Raw genomic sequence first — 27,016 nt, 5'->3', positions numbered from 1 at the left:
TTACATCTCCTTTGTTCTGGCTGTTCAATATGTCGTTGGAAACTGAAGACTTCCCAAATATATGGAAAAGCTCATTTAAAGTGCCTATTTTCAAATCTGGGCGTAAATCTGACATACGTAATTATCGTGGAATCGCTATTATCTCTTGCATTCCAAAACTCTTTGAGGCAATTGTCAATGAAAAGATATTTGCTCAAGTAAAAAATCGAATAACTGACAAACTACACGGTTTCTTCAAAGGCCGCTCTACATCCACAAATTTACTTAAATTCGTAGATTACTCATTGAATGCAATGGATAATGGGAACCATGTTGAAGCTCTCTATACAGACTTTAGCAAAGCATTTGATCGTATTGACGTACCAATGCTACTTTTTAAACTGCAAAAAATTGGAATTGAGTCTGGTCTCCTGAAGTGGCTTGAATCATATTTAACAAACAGGCAACAAATAATAAAATTCAATGGAAAAAAGTCAAATCCCATTCAAGTTACTTCAGGTGTTCCCCAAGGCTCCCACTTAGGACCACTTCTTTTCATTTTGTACGTAAACGACATTTCCTTCATCCTCAAAAATGTTAAAGTTCTAATATATGCCGACGACATGAAGCTGTTTTTGGAAATAAAAAATCAAGAAGACATCAATGTATTTTAGAATGAAATCCACACATTTTACATCTGGTGTAAGAAAAGCCTACTTGAAGTAAATGTAAAAAAATGCAATGTAATATCCTTTAGCAGAAAATTAACAACACCCAAAATTGTAATTGCATTAGGGGATCAGAATGTGAAGAAATGTGATAAAGTTAGGGATTTAGGAATAATCTTAGATTCTAAACTTAATTTCATCGACCACTATAACACTATCATACACAAGGCAAACAACATGTTAGGGTTTATCAAACGCTTCTGTTATAATTTTCAAGACCCGTACACTATCAAAACTTTGTATTTTGCCTATGTGAGGTCAATACTGGAATACTGTAGCATTGTGTGGTCTCCTCGTCCTGGCGTACATGAAGAAAGAATAGAATCAGTACAAAAGCAATTTCTACTATATGCTCTTCGTAAGCTAGGTTGGACCGCACATCGTCTTCCGTCATATGAAGCACGCTGCATGTTGATTGACATTCAAACATAAAAAGAACGGCGAGAGTACGCGATGGCTTCATTTGTAAACGCTTTCGTTTCGCAGAACGTTGACTCAGCAGTACTTCTTTCTAAATTGAACTTTTATGCACCCATTCGACAACTTCGACACCGTAGTTTATTTGCTCTTAACCATCATCGTAGGGAATACGCAAAAAATGGACATATAAATAGTATGGTGAATTCTAATAATCAACACTGCGAAGCCATTGACTTTACGATGTCCCGGTAGAAACTGAAACAGTATTTCAAGTCCTTGAGGCTGAGGACACAAAATTAATTTGTTTTATGTTCGTGTATAATTTAGAAATTAATGTAACTAGTCTACATATATGATTGACGAGATAAATAAATAAATAAATTAATAAATAAAGAAAGAAAAAAAATTAAACAAAAAAGTTAGATGCAAAAAACTGAATTTACGGACATTGTTATACGAAACCTAAGTTTTTTCAAAATCTACAATACATAGAGAAAAAGTCTTTTTAGCAAAGTTGTTTGTAATAAAATTATCTACAGCTTTGCTCAAGGCAACTTCGAGTTTCACGCAGAAACAAAAAAGTTACAAATTTTATTTTTGTCATAATAGGCTATGGCTATTTTCTTTTTTTATTCTCGCTTATTTTCCGTCGGTCTAATTCCGCCACTGTTGTTGTGCCAATCACCGACGCCCGAGAGGCGACGCCACCCGGGACTTTAACTTACGACCCGTTGATTAACGGACCGGCGCCAACGGCTTTTCTTCCTCATGCGATGGAAGGCGTGATCCCAGAGTTCGCCTCAGTAAATCTCCCGGTGTCGGCTAGGATTGAATCTAGACCAGTTGGGGTGGTTGTGAGTGGATCACGCCACCCCACAACCATAACACCATAATAATATAACTGAGCACTTGGACACTACAGAATTAAGTTCGCGACATAACTATTTTAAACCATCATTCCTGGGAATTTTTGTGCTCCTATAAAAGAAAACTTTTTCAAAGACTTGAATGAGTTTTCCCGTAAGCCAATGTCAAAGCGACAAACCTGACGAAAAATGACTCTGCGTCAAACTGATGCACTTCTAACTAAACTAAGACACCAAAATTCACAAGAATGGTTATAACGCCATAATCTTTCTAAGGTGCATTGCGACAAATACTTTTTTCGCCCTTGTCGACCAGTGTTATTCATCTAATTCCCTTTTCGTATGCTTGCTACTGGAAAACCCCGAATCACCTACGAGAGTGATTTATTTCTATAAAAAAAGCTCGAATTTTCCAAATTCAGTTTTAAAATATTTCAAAAATGGATGCATTTGGAAAGTTAGTCATTAGACATTATTAATTTGAAATTATTATTAAAATCATATTTCACTATTGAAATTTAATTATTCTTTTGAAAGTTTATAGGTATTAAAATTTTATTCAAAACTTAACTTTTAAGTAAAAATTTATCTTACATTTCTACATTCTGAACTTTTTGCCGAAAATTTTTGAATAATTTCATGTTCCAATGAAAAATAGATTTCAAGAAAGATTCAACTAAAGTTTAAATTCAAAATAACTTAAAGGCATATGTATGTAGGTAGTTAAATATGATGACTTATTCATTGGAAATGGCTATCAAAATCTTTCAAACCCATAAGAAAACAGACCTCGTTCGGTTTTGGCTCATTTCGCTTTTGACACGACTCAATTTTGGCAACATAAAAACTTTGCACGTGTTGCCACCAGCAACCATCCAAGCGATAAATTGAATTTTCGCTTCAGTCCGGTAGGCACACACACTGTCCGGATTGGTTATAATATTGGCTTTTGAATTTTCTCTTTAGTCCGGTAGGCATCATAAAAAAATTAAATTTGGACGTGTTGCCAAAATCGAACATAGCCTGTACAAATATTTTTAAAAATATTGCAATTGATTTTTTGTTTGAAAACCTGAAAGTTAGGTTAGGTTTCGAAAAAATGTATCTCTCATTTTTCCATCCTGGAATTTTCCCAAAAGTTTTATTATAACTTCAGTTTCATTGGACAATTAAGTGAAAAAAATCAGCGTTTTTTTTTTTGGCAAAATAAAATTTAGTGTTTATTCACTTGTTTTGGTAAAAAAAATAAAAAATATTCTTTAATTTTATTATTCAATTTATTTTGATAATTTTTTTCGTAGGTAGGAACTGCTCCATCATTCATCTCAGCCCAGATATTTATCTCATACCCTACCACAGAAAACAAAATCCGCGCATTGTTCTATACGGCTACAACAGGACTCGTTCAGCAGCCAACCAAAGTTTTTTTCATCACTTACTTTTTATTTTGATTACTAAACAAAATCACTCACTACACTAAGAATACTTTAATCTTTGAAATGTTCACCTCAAATTTACTAAAACAAGCTTGAATTGGCAGAAATATATGAGATGAATTTCTACAATTCCTAAATTTCAACTGTATGTATTTTCATCTGTTTTCACTGCGTCGAAGAAAATCAAAAGTTGCCAAATCAGTTTCTGTTAATACGGATATCTAGGGAACCTACTACGGCGGGCTGCGGATACGTTCATTCATGATAATGTGATTCATTCTTGATTAACAGTGTGATGAACATGGGGGCGTCGTGAGATGAATAATTGGGCAGTGATTCAAGTTTTGAGATGGATATGGAAGCGTTGTGAAAACTGGTTTGTTTCACAAAATTCAGGATAAATCTAGCTTATTTTACTAAACATACAGTGCTGAACGATTCCAACGATTCCAATATCCAATTGCTTCGAAGTGACGCTTGGTATCCTAACGCTTCGGAGACTCAAGTCTCAAATCAGTCGCTGATTGAATTATAACATGAAGATTGAATGCAAACATGAGGATTTCTCCAACATTCATTCGTTTCTGTAAAGGTATTGCATTTATACAGGAGTACTAACGCTTTTGTTCTACTTCGATGTGATTCGGGAATGATAAATGATTTAAAATGCACCGAAATTCACAGGAACGGCTGTAATCTTCCACAGAAGCGAAACAAAAAAAAATCCCTCGGGCTTAAACTGATAAAAATGAATGAGTAAAAACTCACAAGTCATAAACTAAATCACAATGAAATCGTAATTTAGTTTGTTCACGACTCCGCATTTTCGAAAAATATTCTGTATCTTCGAATACAGTTTTGTTCTTTTAAATTCATGTGTAGTTTTTCGTTTTTTTTTTACACTTCAATTTGAACTTTTCTTTCCTTTTGTCAATATTCTACCTTTCACACATTATCTTCTTTCATAAAAATTAAATTCATAAAATTTGCAAACGATTTCCAGTTATTTTAGTTACTTTTAATTCATGTTGTATCTTCAATGACTTGTAGGAATAATATTAGAATTTATGTATAACACTGGCAAACACAAATTTTGCCCTAAAGCACACACTAAAAAAGAAAAATCATAGCTTTTATAGCATTTCTATGACTTTTGGTGCTCCTAGCAAAGATAACTTCTTCAGATACTGGAGTTTTTCTGCAAACCAACGTAGAAGCGACAAACCCGGCGAGCAACTACTCTGCGGCTTTTTGACGCAATTCTAAATTTGCCCAAATTTACAGAAATGGTTGAATAACTAAAACGTTTCATTTGTTTTTTGGTTGAGCTGCAGGAAAATTGTTTTTCGCTTTTGAGGCCATGTGTTATTGAAATGATCCCCTAACTTTTAATCATATGTGGAAGTTATCATAGCTAAGGTTGTTTTTTGTGTTCAAAGTTTGTCTTTTCGCTGTTGCTCCAGGTCTATTGATTAGTTTATCAACACTTTTTGTCTCTTGTCCAATCTTACTTAAACTGAAATCGAGCGAATTAAAAGACCAGTGTAAAATTTGAAAAACCACTGTATTCATTGATAAAACTCTTTTCAAAAGTGAAAAAATTCTCATTTTGCGACACATTCCCAGGCTAACATTATGTCTTTGCCATTCAGACGGTTAAAAAAATTATTTGATACTTTAGAATTATTGATGTTGCGTGGGCGCACTTCCTGCGAAATGCCATTCAATCAAGCGGTTCTAAAATTATTCTTTCCATCATAAATGATAAAAAAGTGTTGTGATATAACAAATCCACCTGCCCCCATTTTTGTGACATTCAAACCGCTACTATGCGATACAACGAGATATAATCAGCTTGACAACAAAATGTGACAGAGTGACTCTCGGGGAAGAACATCCAATGAAGCTCAAATTTCAAACACATATTATTCGACTAACCGTTGTGGGTTAAATGTATCTTCCCCAAACAAACAAACCAGCAAAGTTTTCCAGTTATATGGTAGATAAATCGCTTAGGAAAGTAAAAACAGCTGCGAGCATTTGCGCATTCATAAATCATAAATTAGATATTTGGAAGGCTTCCACATTTTTCCCTAACATGTGCCGCTCCCAAGCCAACTTATTTCCATTAATGTGTGGCATGAAACCATCAGTCCAGCTTTTTTCTTTTCTTTTAGTTTCCTTGAAATCGTCTTACGACAAAAAAAAATGTGAAAAAATATCAAGCAAAAACTTAGCTCAGAAACAATTGTCGTGAGCAGACTATATACCGTTGGTCGTGCTGAAGAGAACTCCCTTCGGTAACCGAACACAAATGTGTTGCTGGAAAATGTTCTCGTTTGGTGGCCACGGCGGAGACATTAGTAAGCCTGATTAGACTGGGGATTTTCGTGACTGGTGTACAGGCGAGTTTGCTATGTGCGTATATCCCAAAAAAAAAAAAAAAACAAAGAACACGAATAAAAGTTGTTGAAAAATGAAACAATAAACCCGCAGGCACCAGCTTCAATTTGGTTCTGCCGATAGTCGCATGAATTGTAACCGCAGCCGTGACTAGGCTTCAAACCACGGAGGAGCGTAATTGTTCGAGATAATTGGAAACGAGCAGCAGACGAAGAGTGCAATTGTTGTTAGAATCGCTGTTCGTTCATACTATTGCAATTTGCAAACACCTGCCACACTGTGTATTATTCTAACCCTAAAGACTGAGAAAAAAACTCACACGAAAGCAAATTCACGAAAAGAAACTAGATTAAAACCTAAAGTGTTTAGATTTCTCACCATATTACCAGCAGCAGAGAAAAACGTGCATCGAAAATTGATATTTCCTCCCATTCTGGACCCACAGCATAAGGAAGGTGGCCTTAACGGTAGCGGTTTGTTTCCCTCTTTTTTAATAGGTGGTATTTGTACGCCAAAAGCATGCTCATTTGGGCACGACGACCACCGTCGCCAGCTCGTACCCAGGGAAAGGACTTCCGCTTGTTGTTACCAATTCGAACGCTAGTTGAAAAGTGCCCCGCCGTGAATACTAATGATGCTTTGCTTGGTGTAAACGATTCGAGTTCGACCATGTTGAGAATTCTACTCATCGCAAGATTAGCTAAAAGAAGCAGGAACAAAAAAATATTCGCACTAGAAATGCGGCAAATGCGGAAATTCTTTGGGGCAGACGAACTTTGGACCAAGAAAATCTTAATGAAATCGAGCTGCACCACATGGTCCATGTGACAAATTTAATTTGCTTGGAGGGGAAAACTAACGAAAATGTCACACAGCTGTAAAATCAAAGTCTGACAGTTTGACAGGATAAAAAACCTATATTGATAAATTATTCAATCCAGGGATGGGAATGCGGAATGCTTAATTTAGTATTTGATTAAAAACCATCGCAAATCTATTAATTTATACAACACAAACTAGATTGCACAAGACAAAAACACTTTTTGGCTCCTACTATTATATTAGGTTGAATTGTAGAAATATACCTGCTATCGTCGACCAGTTTTGAGCATTATCATGCTCATCGACGACACGAGACCCAATGTCCAATCTAATCCCGAACATTTTTAGAGTAATGTCAATAATATCTAAGAATATAACCAAATCTACATGTTTGAGACGCTTGAGCTCGACATCCACATTTATTCAGCTATTTCCGAGTTCGAAAAGTTGCTAAACCATTCTAGCCTTGGGTGCTACATTCCGATTCGGAACTCGACCTTCTATTTATTCATACACAGACTTCGCAGCCAACCGTTCAGTGTACAGGACAATTGCGGGGCTAGCGCTACGATCCTACTGACACTAACAGTTTCTCCCGAGCCGAGACTCGAACTCACGGCGACTGGCTTGTTAGGCCAGCGTCGTACCTCGAGACCGTCTGGGAGATCTAGCTAAACCATTCTAAAAACCTTAAATTGAAGGATCGATATCAATAAACAAAAAATCCAGTGTGAGCGAGTGTCACTCAATTTATCACGCTTTTTAAACATCATCATATTCTAGACAGCTCTGAGGTGCGACTTTACATCTACCATCCTTGTGGAGCTAGTTCAAATAGAAATCATCACCTACGTAACTCTTTAGGGTGCCAAGCCACACTTTGGTTTCTACTCACTACTTAAGCCGGTAAACTTTACTGTACACAAGTAAAAGTGAATGTAAACAAAATAAGAAAAAATCTGACGAAACAAATTTTATGAGGCAAATACCAAATCAAAAGTATTCAACTTTAGCTTATTATTAACGAGGTTACAATTTATTATTGAAATGACGGAATGATTAATAGGCACTACGGTCCCTTTTCCACCAACTCTGTACCGTATTGAGGTTTCATATTATACTGCCAGTGCCAGGTTGTCCCGTCCGACCCGGGTGCAAAATGGACCCCCGTACTGGCGGAGGCTTTCGCTTGATTGTGTTATGCTTGACCACCGACGCTATTCATTACAGCGTGCTCTTGTTGCGAAACCCAGGAGAGCAGACAGCCTCCTAATGCCTGATGATATTACCATCAATCAACTGGAAATGAAATTTATGGCCGTTTTCCTCTCCACTCTCGAGAACGAGCGTCGTCCTGTCGATAATGCCATCACCGCAACCCGCAGCACCATCAATAGACGCAAGCATTTAGAAACTGATCATGTTTTGTGCTTTAAAAGGTTGTTTTTCTTTGTAGTGCGGCCTGCGAAAGTTTGCAGACGTAACGCTAGAAAGAAATTAGTTAGGATTAGTAACAGCGGTTACAATTTAAAAATATGTCGCTATGTCACTAGTACAGAATGAAGAATAAAAGCACAAAACTCCTGTCTAGTACCCGATGTCCTAAATTTCACGGGTTTGGCTATCAACTAAATTTCCTTTTTCACTACGATGATTGATTGATGATGCAACCATCATTACAGTAACCGCTCTTTTTCGTTCAATTTCAGGATTGGTACACCGTAGTTACCGCCCTACTGACTGCATTCTTGCTGCTCAGTTCCTCGACGCTGATCGCCATCACCGTTCTGGTAACAACAGAACTTGGACCACGAAAGCTTACAGTGGCAACCAGTTCGCTGGCGAACGGAATCTCCAGCAGTATAGGTATCAGCTGGTTTCTGCCAATTCTGTGTGCCACTTCTACACCCCTCGTGTACAGAGTGATGTTTGAGACCCCCGCCCACTGGTGGCACACGACGGATTCTTTCGGTTTCATCCTCTTCATCGTCATCGAATCGCTTTTCGTAATATTATTTTTACTGCTGTTCCTGACGCTGATGAAAAAACTTTTGTATCTAGCCCGAAAGCACGACAAGCACAACACTTCGATACTCAGACGGTAAGTGATACTAGACTACAATAAACACCTCATTGTGATGCAACTAACCGAAGCTGCAGCACAAAAAAAACTATTTATTGCATTTTTATTGCTGCGGTGACATGTGGGGCTTGAGTTTACTCTTGGGAGCATAAATATATTACACATATTTCGAATAAAAACGATGAACACAAGAAGAGAATGACGTTGAAATAGATAGAGATTCTATTATTATTTTATTAACTGTGTGGGGAATTTAAACAATCAAAAGGATAATCATACAAGCATTCTATATTATATTCAATTATATCGAAGCTGAAACGCTCTGGGTGAACATCAAATGGGAACATTTACAGTGGAGTAAAAACAATACGAGTATAGCTTGCATTTAGCATAACAATACGAGAAAACTTATAAATGATAACAAGCTCAAGTTTGCCTCCCACATCTTTTCACAATGGTTTTTGCTGGCACGATATGACATACAAGTTCTGATTTTATGCTAATTAAAACATACCCCAGTCGTTCTAGGTTACTTCTGAAGAGTTTACTAATGCATTACACTCTAAGGGACAATTTACTTCGCAGGGTCTGTATTCTATAATTTGTATAGCTCACTTTCTGATTAAAGATGCCAAATATTTGTTGATTAATAGCTAATCTCCGTAGAAATGCAAGTACCTTTTTTATCGATAAAAGGTAAGAACGCAGGACAATGTATCATTTGAAATGCTTCAGCACTATGTAAAATATTTCGATCCCACGGAGATTACCTTTTTGATAAACAAGCTTGCGATAAATATTTCTGCACATTTGATAACCGAAAGCAAACCTAGAAGTGATAATAATATTGTACGTACACGAATTGTGTCTCCTAAAATAGAAATGTCACAAGCATTCATCCAAAAGTCAAAGCAACGTTCGAGATTGCAGTTGCACAAGCTCTATAAAACACTACACCGCAGCAAAATTCGACCGCGAAATCACGTGCTTGAAAACTACATTGCGGTTATTTGACGAAATTTCCATGTGTCGTTATTGACAACAAAACTTATCTCTTAGAAGATGTTAGACAATTGGCACTGGCATTCTGGCATGCTGAAATGGCTCCGCAATGCAACACCTTAATGTTTCAAAGGTTTTAGAAAAAATCAGGAAAAAACAATCTTGTTTAAAAAACACGTATGACAGTCAAAGCCAATTTTTCAAACCAAACCGGACGATGTCTTACTGTTTTAATTTTGGCAGTGTCGCTGAATGGCATGTTTTCGTTGTTTTGATTTATTGATTCATTTACGATTTTATCTGTTATTCTTTTGAACATACAAGTGAACATATTGAACAATAAAATTGATGGGTCGATAAATGAGCTATATTCATTAATTATCCTGAGACCAAAAATTCACCGCCTGCAGGAAGAATTGCGCATTAATTTGAAAATAAACATGAAATGTCAAATGTTTTTTGTATGAATGGCATCACTGCGAAAAATACAACAGGAATCACCGACGTGTGAGATGAAGAAGAGTAAGAAGCCAGTTGTCATGCCTTAGGTTACAAGGATGAAAATCTAGTCTATTTGCAAGGATGCTTTAGAGACGCTAGTCAATCATATGGAATATGTATGGAGAGGGGGTCTCAAAATAAATCGATGTTGATCAAGGTGCTCAACCCTAAGTTGAAAGGTAATGTTATTTATAATATTTTTGTAGAATATATATTTCGACTTTCTAAAAATTTCTTTACAAATTGTCCAAACGTAATTATGAAAAACTGACTTTTTTAAGCTACGAAGTCACTCTTTTACACTTCTTGCAGTTCTGTTTGATTCCCTAATTATTCGATTTTTTTTTTATTTTTGTATGGTGATTTTTGAATATTTTGCAGGGTTTAGGAAAACCCCCACCAAAGGTCAATGGATCTCCGATTGGCTTCAAAATTGATAAAACGACTTATTCTAGGTCGAAACTAAAAAATCCAACGTTTTTGGATCAATCGTACAACCTCCCGGCAATTGCTTTCAATTCAAAAAATTTTTGACAAAATATCATTTTTCATATTTTTAAATAAGCATCCTATCACAGAGATAGTAAGAACTATACCCAATGGTAAAAACCATTTTCTATGGTTTTTGAATTTCCAATCGAATCGCAACATCCGATTTAGCGTGCAGTGTTGCCAGTATTAATATTTTCGCGTTTGGAAATTAAAATTGTGTTTACCTGAAAACACCTCTCATTTTTTTTTCTAATTTCCTGCAAAATACTTGCAGGAAATTCTAGATAGGATATACACTGTGGTCTTTTTTACGCGGGTTTTTTTATGCGGTTTTTAATATGCGACTGTTTTTACGCGATTTTTTACAATATCGCGGCTTATTTTTACGCGGTTTTTTTAAATAACGCGAATTATTTTTACGCGATTTGAAAGATTATTTTTACGCGGTATTAAATAAGTTTAGTATTAGTAAATCCAATAAAGTAAAAATCAATCGTATGGTTCATGACATTATTGATATTCTGTTTTATTAATAAATGCATATTTTAATATACTTGCTGTTATTATCAAAAAATAGGCAATTTCCGTTGATTCGGGAAGAAGAAACAAAAATACATAAATAATTGTACAATGATACGAGTCAGGGTCGTTGCGATTTACTTCCGTTTAAGAAACGAAAGCTTAAACATGTAGCAAAATTATTATAAAAAAGTTATTGTCATGTTCTTCAATGAATTTTCATTTTGGAAGCACTAAAAACTTATTTTGTGTGTTTCATTACCATTTTTTTATCATTTTTCAAGTTTATATTTACTTACGTGCCATTATTTTTAATCGGATCTTATTATTGAATGGAGTATTTTTACGCGATTTTTTAAAATACGCGGTTTTTTTATACCCGGATTTTTTCAACGCAGTACAACCAACCGCGTAAAAAAAGACCCCAGTGTACATATCCACAATATGCATTTTGCGACGTTGCTGAGATATTTAACTTTTAAGATAATGAATTTTATAAACTTACACGCTAACGCTAACACTAACAAAAATAATACGTCTCATTGAATCGCATTCGAAACGAAGGCACCGCTTTGAATCTCTAGTACTGGTTTGTCATGACCTCAGTGAAACTCGGAATTGCTCGGCAAAGTACCAAAAAAATCTAGAGATTTTGTTACGCGTCCTGATTTCAGCTTTTTTGTTCCTGCGATATTCCATCCAGTGCTTTTATTTTTCAATCGTTTCACCATCTTTCGGTTGTTCTTTATTAATTACTGTCAAAAAATGTCAAACAAATGTTCAACTCTGACAGGTACCAGAGAGGCTTCTCAAACTTCCGCAGTTATGCCTCGGCAATTTGTGGGTCATCCTAGTTGCTCAACGCGTCTACAAATTCATGATCGTTTTGCGTAGCTGACAACGACTATGGAGCTTGAAACCAACCCGCAGGATAATAATTTTATGAACCAGGGCATGAATCAAAAATGAGCTCTAGACGAAGAACAACATAGATATCATAATTGTTATAATATAATGCTCCAAAACCAACCAAATAATAATCCTCATTAAAATGCCTTTTCAATGAAAGTGCGAACATATTCTTTCATTGACCACATAAATGAATATATTGATGCTTGGTTTTCCATAACGTATAAATATTTAGATTTTTTATGTAAATTTTACTCAAGACTCCCGCTTTGCAGTAAAAATTTCAGCTCTATAGACTGAACATATTTTTTCGAAGGGTTTTATCTAAAAATTATGGGAAGAATCACTTTTCTGCGATGTTTAATAGGTCTGTGAGTCAAATGATTGAATGCTATTCTAGACTAAACCTGCAAAATATTCAAAAGTAATCCTACAAAAATTAAAAATTATATGAAAAAATGTGAGAATGGAACAGAGTTGCAAAAAGTGCTAAGGAGTGTTTTGTAGCTTAAAAAATTCTTTTTTCTTCGTAAATCATGTTTGGACAACTAGCGATGTTAGTTCTTACGTTGCACGAAAATACCAAATATTGAAGTTAAATGTCGGTCACAACCGCAGAGTGCTTTCACCTTTATGGCCGATTGGTTACAAAAAAGAGAATGCTACAACTCCATATCCAATTTCTAACCCGCTGTAAAAGAAGAAAGCTTATACCCAAGTTCATCAATATGCTACCATCTACCAAAAGTGAAGTCAGTGAAAGAGCCATAAGAAGTGCGAAGAAAATTTGGCTTCTTGAGGAAATAAGGGTAAACATAAAAAGCTGTCAGAAGTGGAAGAGCAGTTATACCCACTCCATATGAAATTGCTTGAAAAAATAGAATATCATAGTTCAGCTGAAAAAAAAGTGACGTTAGTTCTTACGTTGCACGAAAATACCAAATATTGAACTAGCTATAGTCTCTTTTTTTTCCGGTTTCAGCTTTTGGAATGTACTTTTTTTATTTTGTCGATCAATGAAAATCAATAAATAACAAAGTCTAGATTTTTTGTTTAAATATTTCTTTGTTTAATAAGAATCGGAACATATATAGTTTGCTTATTTTTCAGTCACGCACACGACAAACGAAAGTTACTCAAATTGTCTTTTTCCCAAGCAAACTCTGAACCTGAGGTACACTGAAGTTTGTTTTTTTTATGTGTGTAGCAACGCAAACACTCCTGTTCTGACTACAAGTTTCCTATGCCTTTAGTCCTCCACTCACCTCCTCTCGACTGGTGTGAAATCAGTCGTGAGGAAATCAAAGCTAACTGCGTCTTAATTTATATTCGGCACACGTGTTAAATTAGCACATGGCTAAAGCTTCTAATGCAGGTGCATCGGGAAAAACCGCCAAAAATGTAAGAATGGGCGGAAGGCAATTTTGAGATGTAAGAAAGACATAAGCTCATTCCGCGTCGAACACTCGACAGAAACGGACGTGCAAAGTGGTCGTTCTATTACAATCCGGTCCGTGTGTACGAATAGCCAAACAAAAGAGTGTATTATTCAAGGCCATCAGTTGACAGTCGAGTCCGTGTCGCTGTGCTGAGTGATCTCACACCCGGCTCACTGCTGGTGGCTGTATTGGTGCTGCTGTACTGGTGCTGCTGGCTGCTTTGGGTGCAGCTTCGAACGATCGGACAACCACTGCTGGAAGGAAGAAGTAAAGAGGTACGTGTTCTTGTCGGCGCTAGTTCGCTAGTGCGCTACATTTAGCGCGATGGATATAGATCCCTCGCCTCCCGTGCCACCATCCCCGAACCCCCCTGACCCTGACCCTTCTGTTACCCCCTCCCCTGTTCATTCTCCAGTCCCCCCTCGCCCCAGGCTTTACCCGGACGGATCTCAACAGGGCAGCTATACTGTTTATTTTCGTCCAAAGGCAGGAGTGAATTCAAAGCGGTTAAACATACTGCAAATTTCAAAAGACCTGACGAAGGAGTACAAGGCCGTGACCGAAATTTCCAAGGTCCGACCTAACAAGCTCCGTGTCGTGGTCAGTGATCTGGCACAGGCCAATGCTATCGCTTGCTCTGAGCTCTTCACACGCGAGTATCGCGTTTACATACCCGCACGAGACGTGGAGATCGACGGTGTCATAACCGATTCGAGTCTGTCTGTCGAGTGTATCCTAAAAAGCGCAACCGGTTGCTTCAAAAATACCGAAACACAGGCGAAGATTTTGGATTGTAAGCAATTGCGGTCCATGTCTCTCGTCGGCGGTAAAAAAGTTTACACTCCGTCAGACTCGTTTCGCGTTACGTTTGCCGGATCTGCACTCCCTAGCCACGTCTCGATCGACCGGGTTCGTCTGCCTGTGCGATTGTATGTACCCCGTGTTATGAATTGCACCAATTGCAAGCAGTTAGGCCACACAGCCGCCTACTGCTGCAATAAGGCACGATGTAGCAAGTGTGGGGAGACTCATGCGGAAGATTCTTGCAGTGTTAATGCTGAAAAATGTATTCACTGTGGGGAAAACCAGCATGAGCTCTCCACATGCCCGGTGTACATGCAGCGCAGAGATAAAATCAAGCGGTCACTTAAGGAGCGTTCAAAGCGTTCTTACGCTGAGATGCTGAAGAAGACCGTGACCACTTCTACCATAACATCGAACCCCTTTGATCTGTTGCCCTCCGATGAAACCGATTCTGACGATTCATCAGCGGGAACATCTTATGCCAATCCTGGGGAGTCTAGGAAGAGGAAAAATGTTTCTTCTCCTAAACTTCCCCGTAAAGGTCCTAAGATTTCCCAAAGTGTAATGAAAAGTACGAACAAACCAAACAGTGCTGCGGAAAAACCGAAGCACACTCCTCCTGGGCTTGCAAATTTAAAGTCCCAGAAGGAGTTCCCAGCACTGCCAGGAACATCTAAAACCCCAGTTGTTCCTTTTGCACATCCAGTTGATGAAACAAACTCTGAATTAGTGAAATTTTCTGACATTGTGGACTGGATTTTTGAAAATTTCAATGTACCCGATCTAATTAAAATTTTTCTTACAGCATTCCTCCCAACAGTTAGATCATTTTTGAAGCAGTTGACTGCCCAATGGCCCCTCCTTGCAGCGATTGTATCCTTCGATGCCTAATTCAACTGCGTATATGAAGGATTCTATCTCTGTCTTACAGTGGAATTGTAGAAGTATTTTACCAAAAATTGATTCGTTTAAAGTTTTGATAAATAAAAACAAATGCGATGCATTTTCCCTTTGTGAAACTTGGCTTACTTCAAATATTGATCTCAACTTCCATGATTTTAATATTATTCGCCTTGATCGAGACACCCCATATGGAGGAGTACTTTTAGGGATTAAAAAGTGCCATTCTTTCTATCGTATTAACCTCCCCTCGATTCCAGGCATCGAAGTTGTCGCATGTCAAATGACAATACAAGGTAAAGAGCTTTGTATTGCCTCAATATATATTCCTCCCAGAGCACAGGTTGGGCAACGGTTGCTCTTTGATTTAATAAAACTTCTTCCCTCGCCACGTTTGATTTTGGGAGACTTCAACTCTCATGGTGTGGCTTGGGGTTCCCCATACAATGATAACCGCTCCTCTTTAATGTATAACCTTTGCGATGACTTCGATATGACTATTTTAAACAACGGTGAAATGACACGTATCCCGAAACCTCCAGCGCGCCCAAGCGCTTTGGATCTATCCTTATGTTCGACGTCGCTACGGTTGGATTGCACATGGAAGGTAGTCCTTGATCCTCACGGTAGCGACCATTTGCCTATTCTTATTTCAATTAATAACGGGTCGACTCGCATGCGACCAATTGACATTCCGTATGACCTCACACGGAATGTCGATTGGAAGTTATACGAGGAAATGATTTCAAAAGCGGTCGAGTCGATTCAACATCATCCACCACTTGAAGAATACAACCTCCTCGCGGGCTTGATTCTCGACGCCGCGTTGCAAGCCCAAACGAAGAAATATCCCGGCGTAACGATCAAAGAACGGCCTCCCATTCCGTGGTGGGACCAAGAGTGCTCCGATGTCTACACGCAAAGATCCGACGTGTTTAAGGCCTACCAGAAGGGAGGTATACCTGGCGACTATTTACGGTATTCGGAGCTTAATACCAAGCTTAAAAGTTTGGCTAAAGCAAAGAAACGCGGATATTGGCGTCGGTTCGTGAACGAGACGTCGAGGGAGACATCGATGAGCACTCTTTGGAACACAGCCCGAAGAATGCGGAATCGCGTAACGGTCAACGAAAGCGAGGAGTCTTCAAGTCGGTGGATATTTGATTTTGCCAGGAAAGTATGTCCGGACTCTGTTCCTGAGCAAAACATTGTTCGCGATGCGTCTCCGGGCCACGACGCGATAGAATCACCTTTTACGATGGCAGAATTTTCAGTTGCCCTCCTTTCCTGTAACAATAACGCGCCTGGGTTAGATAGAATCAAATTCAACTTGTTGAAGAATCTACCCGGCAATGCCAAGTGGCGCTTGTTGAACTTGTTCAATAAGTTCCTGGAGCAGAACATTGTACCGCAGGATTGGAGGCAAGTTAAGGTGATCGCCATCCAAAAACCAGGGAAACCAGCTTCTAATCACAACTCTTATAGGCCGATTGCAATGCTATCCTGTATCCGGAAATTGATGGAAAAAATGATACTCCGTCGCTTAGACCACTGGGTCGAATCAAATGGTCTACTATCAGATACTCAGTTTGGCTTCCGCCGTGCCAAAGGGACGAATGATTGTCTTGCGTTGCTTTCAACAGATATTCAGCTGGCGTATGCTCGCAAAGAACAAATGGCGTCTGCGTTCTTGGACATTAAGGGGGCTTTTGATTCCGTTTCTATTGACATTCTTTCGGGTAAACTTCACCGATTTTCTCCAATTTTTAACAATTTTTAGCACAATTTGTTGTCCGAAAAGCACATGCATTTTACGCATGGCGATTTGGCAACTTTTCGAATTAGCTACATGGGCCTTCCCCAGGGCTCATGTTTAAGCCCCCTTCTTTACAATTTTCATGTAAATGACATCGATAAATGTCTGGCAAATTCATGCACGATAAGACAACTTGCAGACGACAGCATGGTCTCTGTTAGAGGAGTCAAAGCTGCCGATTTGCAAGGACCATTGCAAGATACCTTGGACAATTTGTCTGCTTGGGCTCTACAGCTAGATATCGAATTCTCTCCGGAGAAGACTGAGATAGTAGTTTTTTCTAGGAAGCATGAACCTGCTCAGCTTCAAACACTTAATTAATGGGTAAAACGATCTCTCAGGTTTTAGTGCATAAGTATCTTGGTGTCTGGTTCGACTCTAAGGGCACCTGGGGTTGCCATGTTAGGTATATGATGAAGAAAAGTCAGCAAAGAGTAAATTTTCTTCGTACAATTACCGGATCATGGTGGGGAGCCCACCCAGGAGACCTTATAAGGCTTTACCAAACAACGATATTGTCTGTCATTGAGTACGGGTGTTTCTGCTTCCGCTCCGCAGCAAACACACATTTGATTAAACTGGAGCGAATACAATATCGTTGTTTGCGTATCGCCTTAGGTTGCATGCAATCGACCCATACGATGAGTTTGGAGGTCTTAGCTGGAGTTCCACCATTGAAAAACCGCTTCTGGAGCCTGTCTTCTCGTAATCTTATCAAATGTGAGGTCTTGAACCGTCCTGTGATTGAAAATTTTGAAAGGTTAATCGAACTCAATTCTCAAACCCGTTTTATGACATTGTATTTCCATCACATGTCCCAAGATATTAACCCTTCTTTGAATATTCCAAATCGTGTCAACTTATCAAATACTTCTGATTCTACTGTGTTTTTCGATACATCCATGATAGAAGAAACTCGTGGAATTCCGGATCATTTACGCGTGCAGCAGATCCCCATTTCCAATAAATATCGAAACATCAACTGCGACAATATGTTCTACACTGACGAATCACTTCTTAATGGGTCCACTGGCTTCGGTATTTTCAATAACAATTTAACCGTCTCCCATAAGCTCGATAATCCTGTTTCTGTTTACGTCGCAGAATTAGCTGCAATTCAGTACACCCTGGGGATTATCGAAAAAATGCCCACGGACCATTATTGCATCTTTACGGACAGTCTCAGTTCCATTGAGGCTCTCCGATCGATGAAAGATGTTAAGCACTCTCCGTATTTCCTGGGGAATATACGGGAACATCTGAGTGTGGGTCCCTTCTCACTGCTCGATACCGGGCAATGAGAAAGCGGACTCTTTGGCTAAGGTGGGCGCAACAAACGGTGACATTTATGAAAGACCAATTCCCTATAATAATTTTTTTGCACTTGTACGTCAGAATGCGATCATCAGTTGGCAAAATTCTTGGACCAGAGGGGAACTAGGAAGGTGGTTACATTACATTATACCCAAGGTATCAACGAATCCGTGGTTCAAGGGGTTGGATGTAGGTCGAGATTTCATTTGCGTGATGTCTCGGCTTATGTTTAATCACTATAGATTTGATGCGCATCTCCGTCGTATTGGGCTCGAGGAGAGTGGTATCTGTGCCTGTGGTGAAGGTTTTCACGACATAGAGCACGTTGTTGGGTCATGCCCTGCACACCGTGACGCCAGGTCTAAATTAATAGCTTCCCTCCGGGCCGAGGGTAGAGAGCCAGCTGTTCCTGTCGTGATGTCTTGGCGAGTCGTGACCTATCCTACATGTCTCTTATATAAATTATGCCGTGATTTATCGCGGGAACAAAAAAAAACTTTATTACTACGATTAACACTTTAATGACCGATCACTACTGAATTACACACAAGACTGAATTGAAAATTAAATCTAGAAAGCTTAAATAAACTAAATCCGCTGACTCGTCGTTCCTCCGGTGGTTCGATTCTGATGCAGCCTTTGTCCACGTGGTTCGATCGAATCCTGCAGTCGTCATCGATTGTCAATTTATGGTTTCGTTGCTGGTTTGGTTCCTCCGCTTGTTGCTACGGGCCTCAGCTGGGTTTTTGCTGACGTCTCGGCTCCGGTTGCGCCTAGGCCGGTCGGTCGTGGTGTAACGTCTCCCCCCTTAGATTGTCGTCCGTCCTCGGACGATTTTTCGAAAAGGACGAGCCTCGGTAAGGTTGCGGGTTCTCCTTTTCCAATGGTTCCTTTAGGTTCCGTGGTGGTTTCAGCATGCTTATGGATTTTCAGGATGGTATCTTCCTTAGATTTGGTTCTTCTGTTGATGATATAAATTGCAAAAGAGCAGAAAAAGGTTAGTGTGAGGAGAATTCCTCCTCCGATGGTTGTTGTCCTCTTCGAGCGATGCAGGTCCAACTTTATCTCTTGAAGACTGTTTAAGTGTTCCAGTTTGATGTGGGTGATCTCATTCCGCTCTTCCGAGTAGTTGAGTTGAATGAATTTCCTTCCATAGATTGGTATGAGGTATTCTTCGTGGTCTGTTAGATGCTTTTGACCATTAAATGTGAGATTCATCACCTTAATCGTACAATTGTCTGTTTCGACAATAGTCGGGGTGTTGACTAATCTCGAGTTATTACATGAGTCGGAAATCAATACTTGTTGATTCGTATCCAATAGTATGATTCCTTTTTTGATTTCTTGTATTCTGATATGTTGCCTGACGGGTTTTAGGACACATTTTGGTGTCAAATGATTCAAAAGGTTGTTGATACAGTCGTCTTCGATAAGAGTTGTTGCTTCGCAGATGTCACAAATGTGCTCTTGTTTATAGATAATGTCTCTGTGCTTTGCCACCAGCTTGATGTCTGTACTGATTCGTGTGTTGTTTAAGTTGAGCGTCTGGATGTTGATCAGGTCGAACTCGTTGTCTTCTAGGATGGGTATTTTCGCCAAAATTAGGATTTCGTCGCCTTTTACAATTACGCTTCCTGAGCTGTATTGGAATATTTGATCTAAGTAATCCAGATTCAATTTTTGTGCTTTAAGTCTGTTATAAATGTACAATTTATCATCTAATGAAAATAAGTTTCTATTCAAAATGTTTAGCTTTGCAAATTCGATTTGTTCTTCTACGCTAGTGAGAATTTGAATTAACATGTCAAGGTTCATAATAAGATTAATGTATTCCAAGTCCGTATTGGTCGTAAGTGAGTTATTATTTTGGTCTACAATTTGTTTGTTTATTTTCTTGAGAATATCTGTAATATTATTCAGTTTATTCTGAATTCTTTCGTTTATAATTATTTGCCTTGATAAAGATTGAGAGAGTAAGTTTCCCTGCTTTTCTAACGTTTCTAAATTATGATTTATAATTTCCATATCATCGTTATCTGGATTGCCTGCAATAAGTTTAATTACTGATCCTAAAGCGTTAACTAATGCTCTTCTATTTCTGCGGGGATATAAACTCAACAATTTTCCTCTTGCGTATTGGATTTTGTAATCAAGGGTCCTTCTGAGATGATCTATTATTTTCAGGTTTTCTGTCGTTTTTTCTATGTAGTCAATGTTGTTTGCAATGGATTTAATATTGATTTTGTGTATAACTCTCTCAAACCCTATTCTTATCCTAACTTGTTTTAGTTTTATGGCAATTATGCCATTATTATATGATATTTCTTTAAATTTTGTGCCGTGTATTAGGATGATGTAAGTTAATCTGTAACGAGAGTTAAGTTATTGATTTAAACGATTATTTTTTTATTCTGTTTTTGTGTATTTTTACGTCATTGATGTCTTTAAATGTAAGATCGTTATTCTCTTTTATGGTAGTTATTTTGTAAGGGTTTACGTCTTTAGTTATTCGTTGGGAAATTTTAATGTATTTAGCATCGCCTGGGTTGTATTGTTCAGGTTGTTCGTTATCTTTATTTTGTTGTTCATATTTAGCTTTCCTTTTATCCAGTTCGATTTTAGCCGCTGATTGCAAGCTTTTAAATTTTTCCGAAATTTCTTCCATGTTTGTCGAGCCCGAATGATTGAATACCAAATTACGCGGTAAATTTTTTATAGCGGTGTGAAAACTGTTGTTATAAATATCGACGGCGATATTAATTTGATCTCTTGTAGACAAATCGTTGAATTTAATTTTGTTTGTTCGATAAATTTCGATTAGGGTAGAATGAAACCGTTCTACAATACCGTTTGAATTTGAACTACTCGCGAAATGTAACTCGACTCCTAGGTCGTTAAGGAATCCGATGAAATCAATAGACCTGAAAGAAGGTTCCTGGTCACTCACAATAGTCTTCGGTCTGCCAAATTGTCTAATGTGTTCTGTAATAGCATTTTTTACGTCCACTATTGTTCTAGTTTCCAAAGGTATGGCATTTGCAAATTTGGAAAACGAATCGACTATGGTGAGCCACTTTTGACCTTTTAAAAAGAATATGTCAATGTGGACTCGATCGAAAGGGTTATTGCCGAAAATGCTTTTTCTTATCAAATTCGGTGGCTTCCTGTCATATTTGGCTTTTTTGCAGATATCACAGGAATCTATCAAAATTTTAATCTTTCGATCAAGTTGTGGGAAGAAATATTTTTGCATTATCTGGTTCTTATTTTCTTTGATTCCTCTGTGGCCACGATTATGAGTTTCCCTCACAATTTCATCCTGTTGTTCATCTAGGCGTATGTCCTCTAGAAGGGTTTCTGAAATAAGAACTTTGTAGGGGCTATTAGTTGAAAAATGTTTCCGGTAAGTTTCTTGAACTAATTGAACTAAAGAGATTGGAATTTTGAGGCAACTTGAACCTCTGGGGTTAAGAGTCCGCTTTAATATTTCTACTATTTCTTCTTCCGTATAACTTTGTTTGACTATTATGTGCCTGTGAAATTTGGGAAAGATCTGTTCATATGCCGTAATCTCTATTTTTCCGATTTTAAAAATAATTTGGGTCCTGAATGTGTTGATTGGTCTCTCAGTGCACGGAATAAAGTAATCATCGCTTGTATCCGCTGAGTGTACTGTCATGTCGTCACTTTCATCATCTGAAAGTTCCTCTTCTCGTTCGGAGGGTTCCACGTTTAAAGACATCGATGATTGTGAATGTGCGTTTAATTGATTATGTTTTTTTAGGTTTATCCGAGACAACGCGTCTGCGACGACGTTTTGTTTCCCTGGTTTATAGATTAATTCGTAGTCAAATTCTTCTAAAGCCAGTTTACCTCTTATGATTCGGTGATTTGCATTAGTCATAGAGAAGGTAAGTGGTTGGTGATCTGTAAACATTTTGAATTTCCGTCCGTATAGATACGGTCTGAAATGTTTGACCGCCCAAACGATTGCCAAAAATTCCTTTTCCGTTGTTGAGTATCGTTCCTCTGTTTTACTTAAAGTTCGCGATGCGTATGCTATGGGTCTGTCATTGCCTGCGGGCCCTTGCGACAGTACTGCCCCTATTGCATAATCGCTTGCATCGGTAGTAAGAATAAATTCCTTGCTGAAATCGGGGTAAATTAACACAGGATCTAGCGTTAGAATTTGTTTACACTTTTCGAAGCATGCGTTTATTTCGGGTGTTATCTCAAACTCCGCGTCTTTTCTAAGAAGTGCTGTCAACGGTTTCACTATTTTAGCGAAGTCTTTTATAAATCTCCTATAGTAGCCTAGTGTTCCTAAGAATTGACGAACTTCTTTTTCTGTTTTAGGGATTGGCCATTTTTTTATGATTTCTATTTTGTCACTGTTTGGTCTTACTCCATCTTCAGAGACAGTATGACCTAGAAACTGCGTTTCTTTTTTAAAAAATTCGCACTTGTCTAGCTGAATTTTTAGTCTAGCTTCTTTGAGTCTTTTTAGAACTTGTGCTAAATTTTTCTTGTGTTCCTGAAGTGAACTGGAAAATATGATTATATCGTCCATATAGACGAAACAACATACTCCAATTAAATCCCTTAGTATACAGTCCATTACCCTTTGAAAAGTTGCCGGGGCGTTTTTCAACCCAAATGGCATGCGAGTAAACTCGTACTTTCCTCCGTTCACAGAAAATGCTGTTTTCTCTGTGTCTTCTTCTGCCAGCTGGATCTGGTGGAAGCCAGAAACTAAATCAATAGTTGAGAAATACGTAGCCCTTCCCAGTTTATCCAAGATGTCGGTAATCTCGGGTATGGGGTACTTGTCGTTGATAGTTTTTTCATTTAGCTTTCTGTAGTCGATCACTAAACGAAATTTCTTGTGACCAGATGCATCTGCCTTTTTCGGGACTATCCATACGGGTGAGGTGTATGGTGAGATTGATTCTCTTATAATTCCATCGTTTAGCATCTTTTTAAGTTGCTTTTGTACTTCGCTTTCATAAACGTAGGGATATTTATATGATTTCGTATGGACTGGGATACTATCTACCGTTCGAATTTTATGTCTTATTTTGTGTGTGAATGACAGTTTGTCGGACTCCACGTATAAAACATCTTTGTATTGGTCGATCACCGTTTCAAGGGCTTGTTTTTCTTCCCTATTCATGTGGTCGTCACGAAAGGTATAGTTTGTCATGTTTATTTGCTTTGGCAATTCGGTTAAATCGAACGGATCCTCATCCATTTCGATTTCACTCGAATTTATTTCTTGTGAAGATTTTGAGAAATTTTGAATCGCTACAAAAGCTTTATTATTGCTGCTTCTGTAGATACCAGGTAAAATAGTGAATGAATTGTATTTCTTTTCATTCGCTATTATGAAATCACCGTTCTTTTTGGTTTTCAGTGCGATGTACTGAAATTCTTGTTCATTTATGTTAATTGCTTGCTCTTCAGGGATTTTTTTTTTGCATTTTTATTGTTTTTCGTCCGATTTTCAAGGAATTATTACGAATGTCGATTTGAGCATTTAAGTCTCTTAATGACTCGTAACCTATTAATCCATCGAAAAACTTGTGGAATTTAAAAATATAAAATTTCAATTTCTTCTTGATCTGAAATGGATCAAAAGAAGCTGATTTGTTTATTTTATGTGTTCCACTTATATTCGTTACCCTGATTCCATTCTCGGTTCTGCAATTTTCAATGTTTACGTGCTCGGGTGAAATATAATTTTTGTTCGCTCCCGTGTCGATCAAAAATTTCATCTCACCTTTCGAGGTTTGAATTATTATATAAGGTACAAAATTGTTATCGCTTTTTATATTTTTCGACGTGGCTCTTTTACCACGTGAAAATTTAACTCCTCGTCGACGAAGTAATCATCGTCTTCCGAGTTCATAGCTGATTCCTCCAGCTGATTAGAGGTGTCGTACTCATCCTCGTAGTTTTTGCTGAATTCGCTTTCTTGTTTTGGTTTGGTTTCGTGGTTGTTCACCTCCGTACGGGACTTTGCGGTTTTCATTGAAACGTCGTCGTCCACCGGTGGACCTCTAGGGGTTTTAAATTTCCCTGATCCGTTCGGTTTCGCGTTGAACGTGTTACCGTGCTTGTTGTTGCTGTTGTTGTTGTTGTTCGTGTAGTTGGGTTTTGTATTCGTCTGATTACCGTTGTTGGAATTTGAAAACGGTTTTGAATTGAATGAATTGTTAGAGGTTGAACTGGAATGTTTGTTAAATTTTTGCCTGTACGCGGCATTCGCGTATTGTGTTGTTATAGCGTAGGCTTCTTCCAATGTTTTTGGTCGATAGCTCCTCACATGCATAGACAATTCGTCTGTGAGGCCATCTATGAATCTAGTAAGCGTCATCAAGCTTACTAAATTGTTTATTGCCTTAGTTGCATTCTGATAATCTTCCATCGTCGCCGCTGTCGATTTGATAGCGGTGTCGATGGTTTTGATTTTATTATAATACTCAGGAATTGTCTTTTTCCCTTGTGTTATGTAAAATAATGATTGGATGTGTGACGTAAGGTCACGTCTATCCCCGTAGGAATTCAAAATCACCTCTTTAATTTCTAGCCAGCTGTTCGGGTTGCCAGCAGCGATCAAAATCTCTTTGGCTTCGCCCGTAATTTTATTTTTCACTGCCCTGACTAATTGGCTATACACTGGTTCATCTCGGTATCTTCTAAAAAGTTCGAGAGTATTTTCCGCGTCTTCCAGCCATGCATGGGTCTCTTTTTTATTTCCACTAAATGTTGTTAGATTCTTGATTGGGTCTGGAGTCCTGAATTGCATAAAAGGATCATCCGCCTTCTCTTTTAAATTTCTGAGTTGTCCAATCAACTCATTTTGGTTCTGGGTTAAACTTCTTATGTGCTGAAGTAAACCCTCAATTGTGATTGCCGGTTGTGGGGCTGGTTGAGGAGCTGGTTGTGGCTCTTCTTCATAAAGTTCTGGGGCTGCGAGATCTGGTGAGATCATTAAGTCGCGCTCGGCCATTATAATAAATTAACTTCGTTTGCTTTGTATTGCGTATAGATTTGTTGTCAGTATTCACTTACACTGCACTTTCACGGTTAGTTGTTAGGTTTGTTTTTTCACTTTGTGATATTTCAGGTGTCCGCTTACCGCTGGTGGGGGCTCGCACCTCTGAATTAGTATGGTTTTGTTTGTGTTAATCTTAGAAAAATGATTGTGGTTACTTACAGGAAGATTACTGCTTTCATCTCCTGGAGTCTTGGTGTGAAGTGACGGATGGATGGGGTAGGTTTCCAAATGGCAGGATCGGTCCTCTGATATCCGCAAGTCCTTGATGTTCACTCAGGGGTTGTTCTTGCTGGGTGTATCAGTTGTCTGCCATAGACGTGGGCTGTTCCTTTTTGTAGAACTCGGTGACTGTGATACTAGATATTCACTCTGTTAACACTGTTCACTTTGTCTAACCACTTGGCCTTGAGACTGCGCCAATTATGCCGTGATTTATCGCGGGAACAAAAAAAAACTTTATTACTACGATTAACACTTTAATGACCGATCACTACTGAATTACACACAAGACTGAATTGAAAATTAAATCTAGAAAGCTTAAATAAACTAAATCCGCTGACTCGTCGTTCCTCCGGTGGTTCGATTCTGATGCAGCCTTTGTCCGCGTGGTTCGATCGAATCCTGCAGTCGTCATCGATTGTCAATTTATGGTTTCGTTGCTGGTTTGGTTCCTCCGCTTGTTGCTACGGGCCTCAGCTGGGTTTTTGCTGACGTCTCGGCTCCGGTTGCGCCTAGGCCGGTCGGTCGTGGTGTAACGTATATATTTTCCTGAAATCCATCCATGCCCCAGTCTAGTCCCATTCCTTTCCCTCCACATTCAACAATACGGCAAGAACACATCTCAGACCTCGATTTTGGAATCAACAACTTAACCCCACACGAATTCGCCAGGACCTGAGAGCCCGAGGCCTTCCGTGCTCAGCAGAACACACCACATAGCCACTTGAACACCAGCGAACAACAACAACGAACCGTAACCCGCAACTCAACCCCGCACAATACCACCAGGACCCGAGGATTACTGCATTTCCATGACCATTCGACCATCATCAGACGACCATTTAACTACAAAACACTGATTGAAAATACATGCTAGTTTTAAGATAGACTTAATTTCAGCTCGTAGTCGGCAGCGAGGATAAAAAATTTGCTTTTAGATTTTAAGTCATCAGATATAATTGGCGCCGTTAAACATTAAATTGTATTTGTGCCGTGTCAAATAAACGATATATGAAGAAAAAAAAATAGCCCAAAATGCATTTGAAAGTGGCTAGCCACTACGGGCCAACTAGTAAAACGAATAAAACAACAGACAAATTGCTGATAGCTACGAGTCAAATTGACACAGACTTTCTTCCCGGATTAAAACAACATTATTCATTATTCCTTTGATTCCTTTGATTTATTCATAAGTTTTATTAGTGCTGTTATAAATTTGAAAAGTTACCACACGTTAACACTCCGTGACCCCAATTTAAGTGCCCTAACAATAAATCGTTCTATGATTTTGTTTTATTCTTGTC

General features: G+C 38.4%; 1 protein-coding gene across 2 annotated transcripts in view; it reads left to right on the top strand.

Annotated features, from left to right (window-relative positions):
* Window positions 1–27,016, top strand: part of LOC129732403 (uncharacterized) — a 596,785-nt gene that overhangs the window by 529,392 nt on the left and 40,377 nt on the right. For both annotated transcript variants that reach the window (XM_055693256.1, XM_055693257.1), the window contains exon 21: window positions 8,364–8,755. In XM_055693256.1, coding sequence (XP_055549231.1) covers window positions 8,364–8,755 — 392 coding nt within the window. The remainder of the gene's footprint in view (window positions 1–8,363; window positions 8,756–27,016) is intronic.

This window comes from Wyeomyia smithii, chromosome 3, assembly GCF_029784165.1.
Source record: "Wyeomyia smithii strain HCP4-BCI-WySm-NY-G18 chromosome 3, ASM2978416v1, whole genome shotgun sequence".
Taxonomy (NCBI): Eukaryota; Metazoa; Arthropoda; class Insecta; order Diptera; family Culicidae; genus Wyeomyia; species Wyeomyia smithii.
The sequence above is the reverse complement of the archived record's forward strand: the minus strand, read 5'-3'. Positions and strand labels throughout refer to the sequence as shown.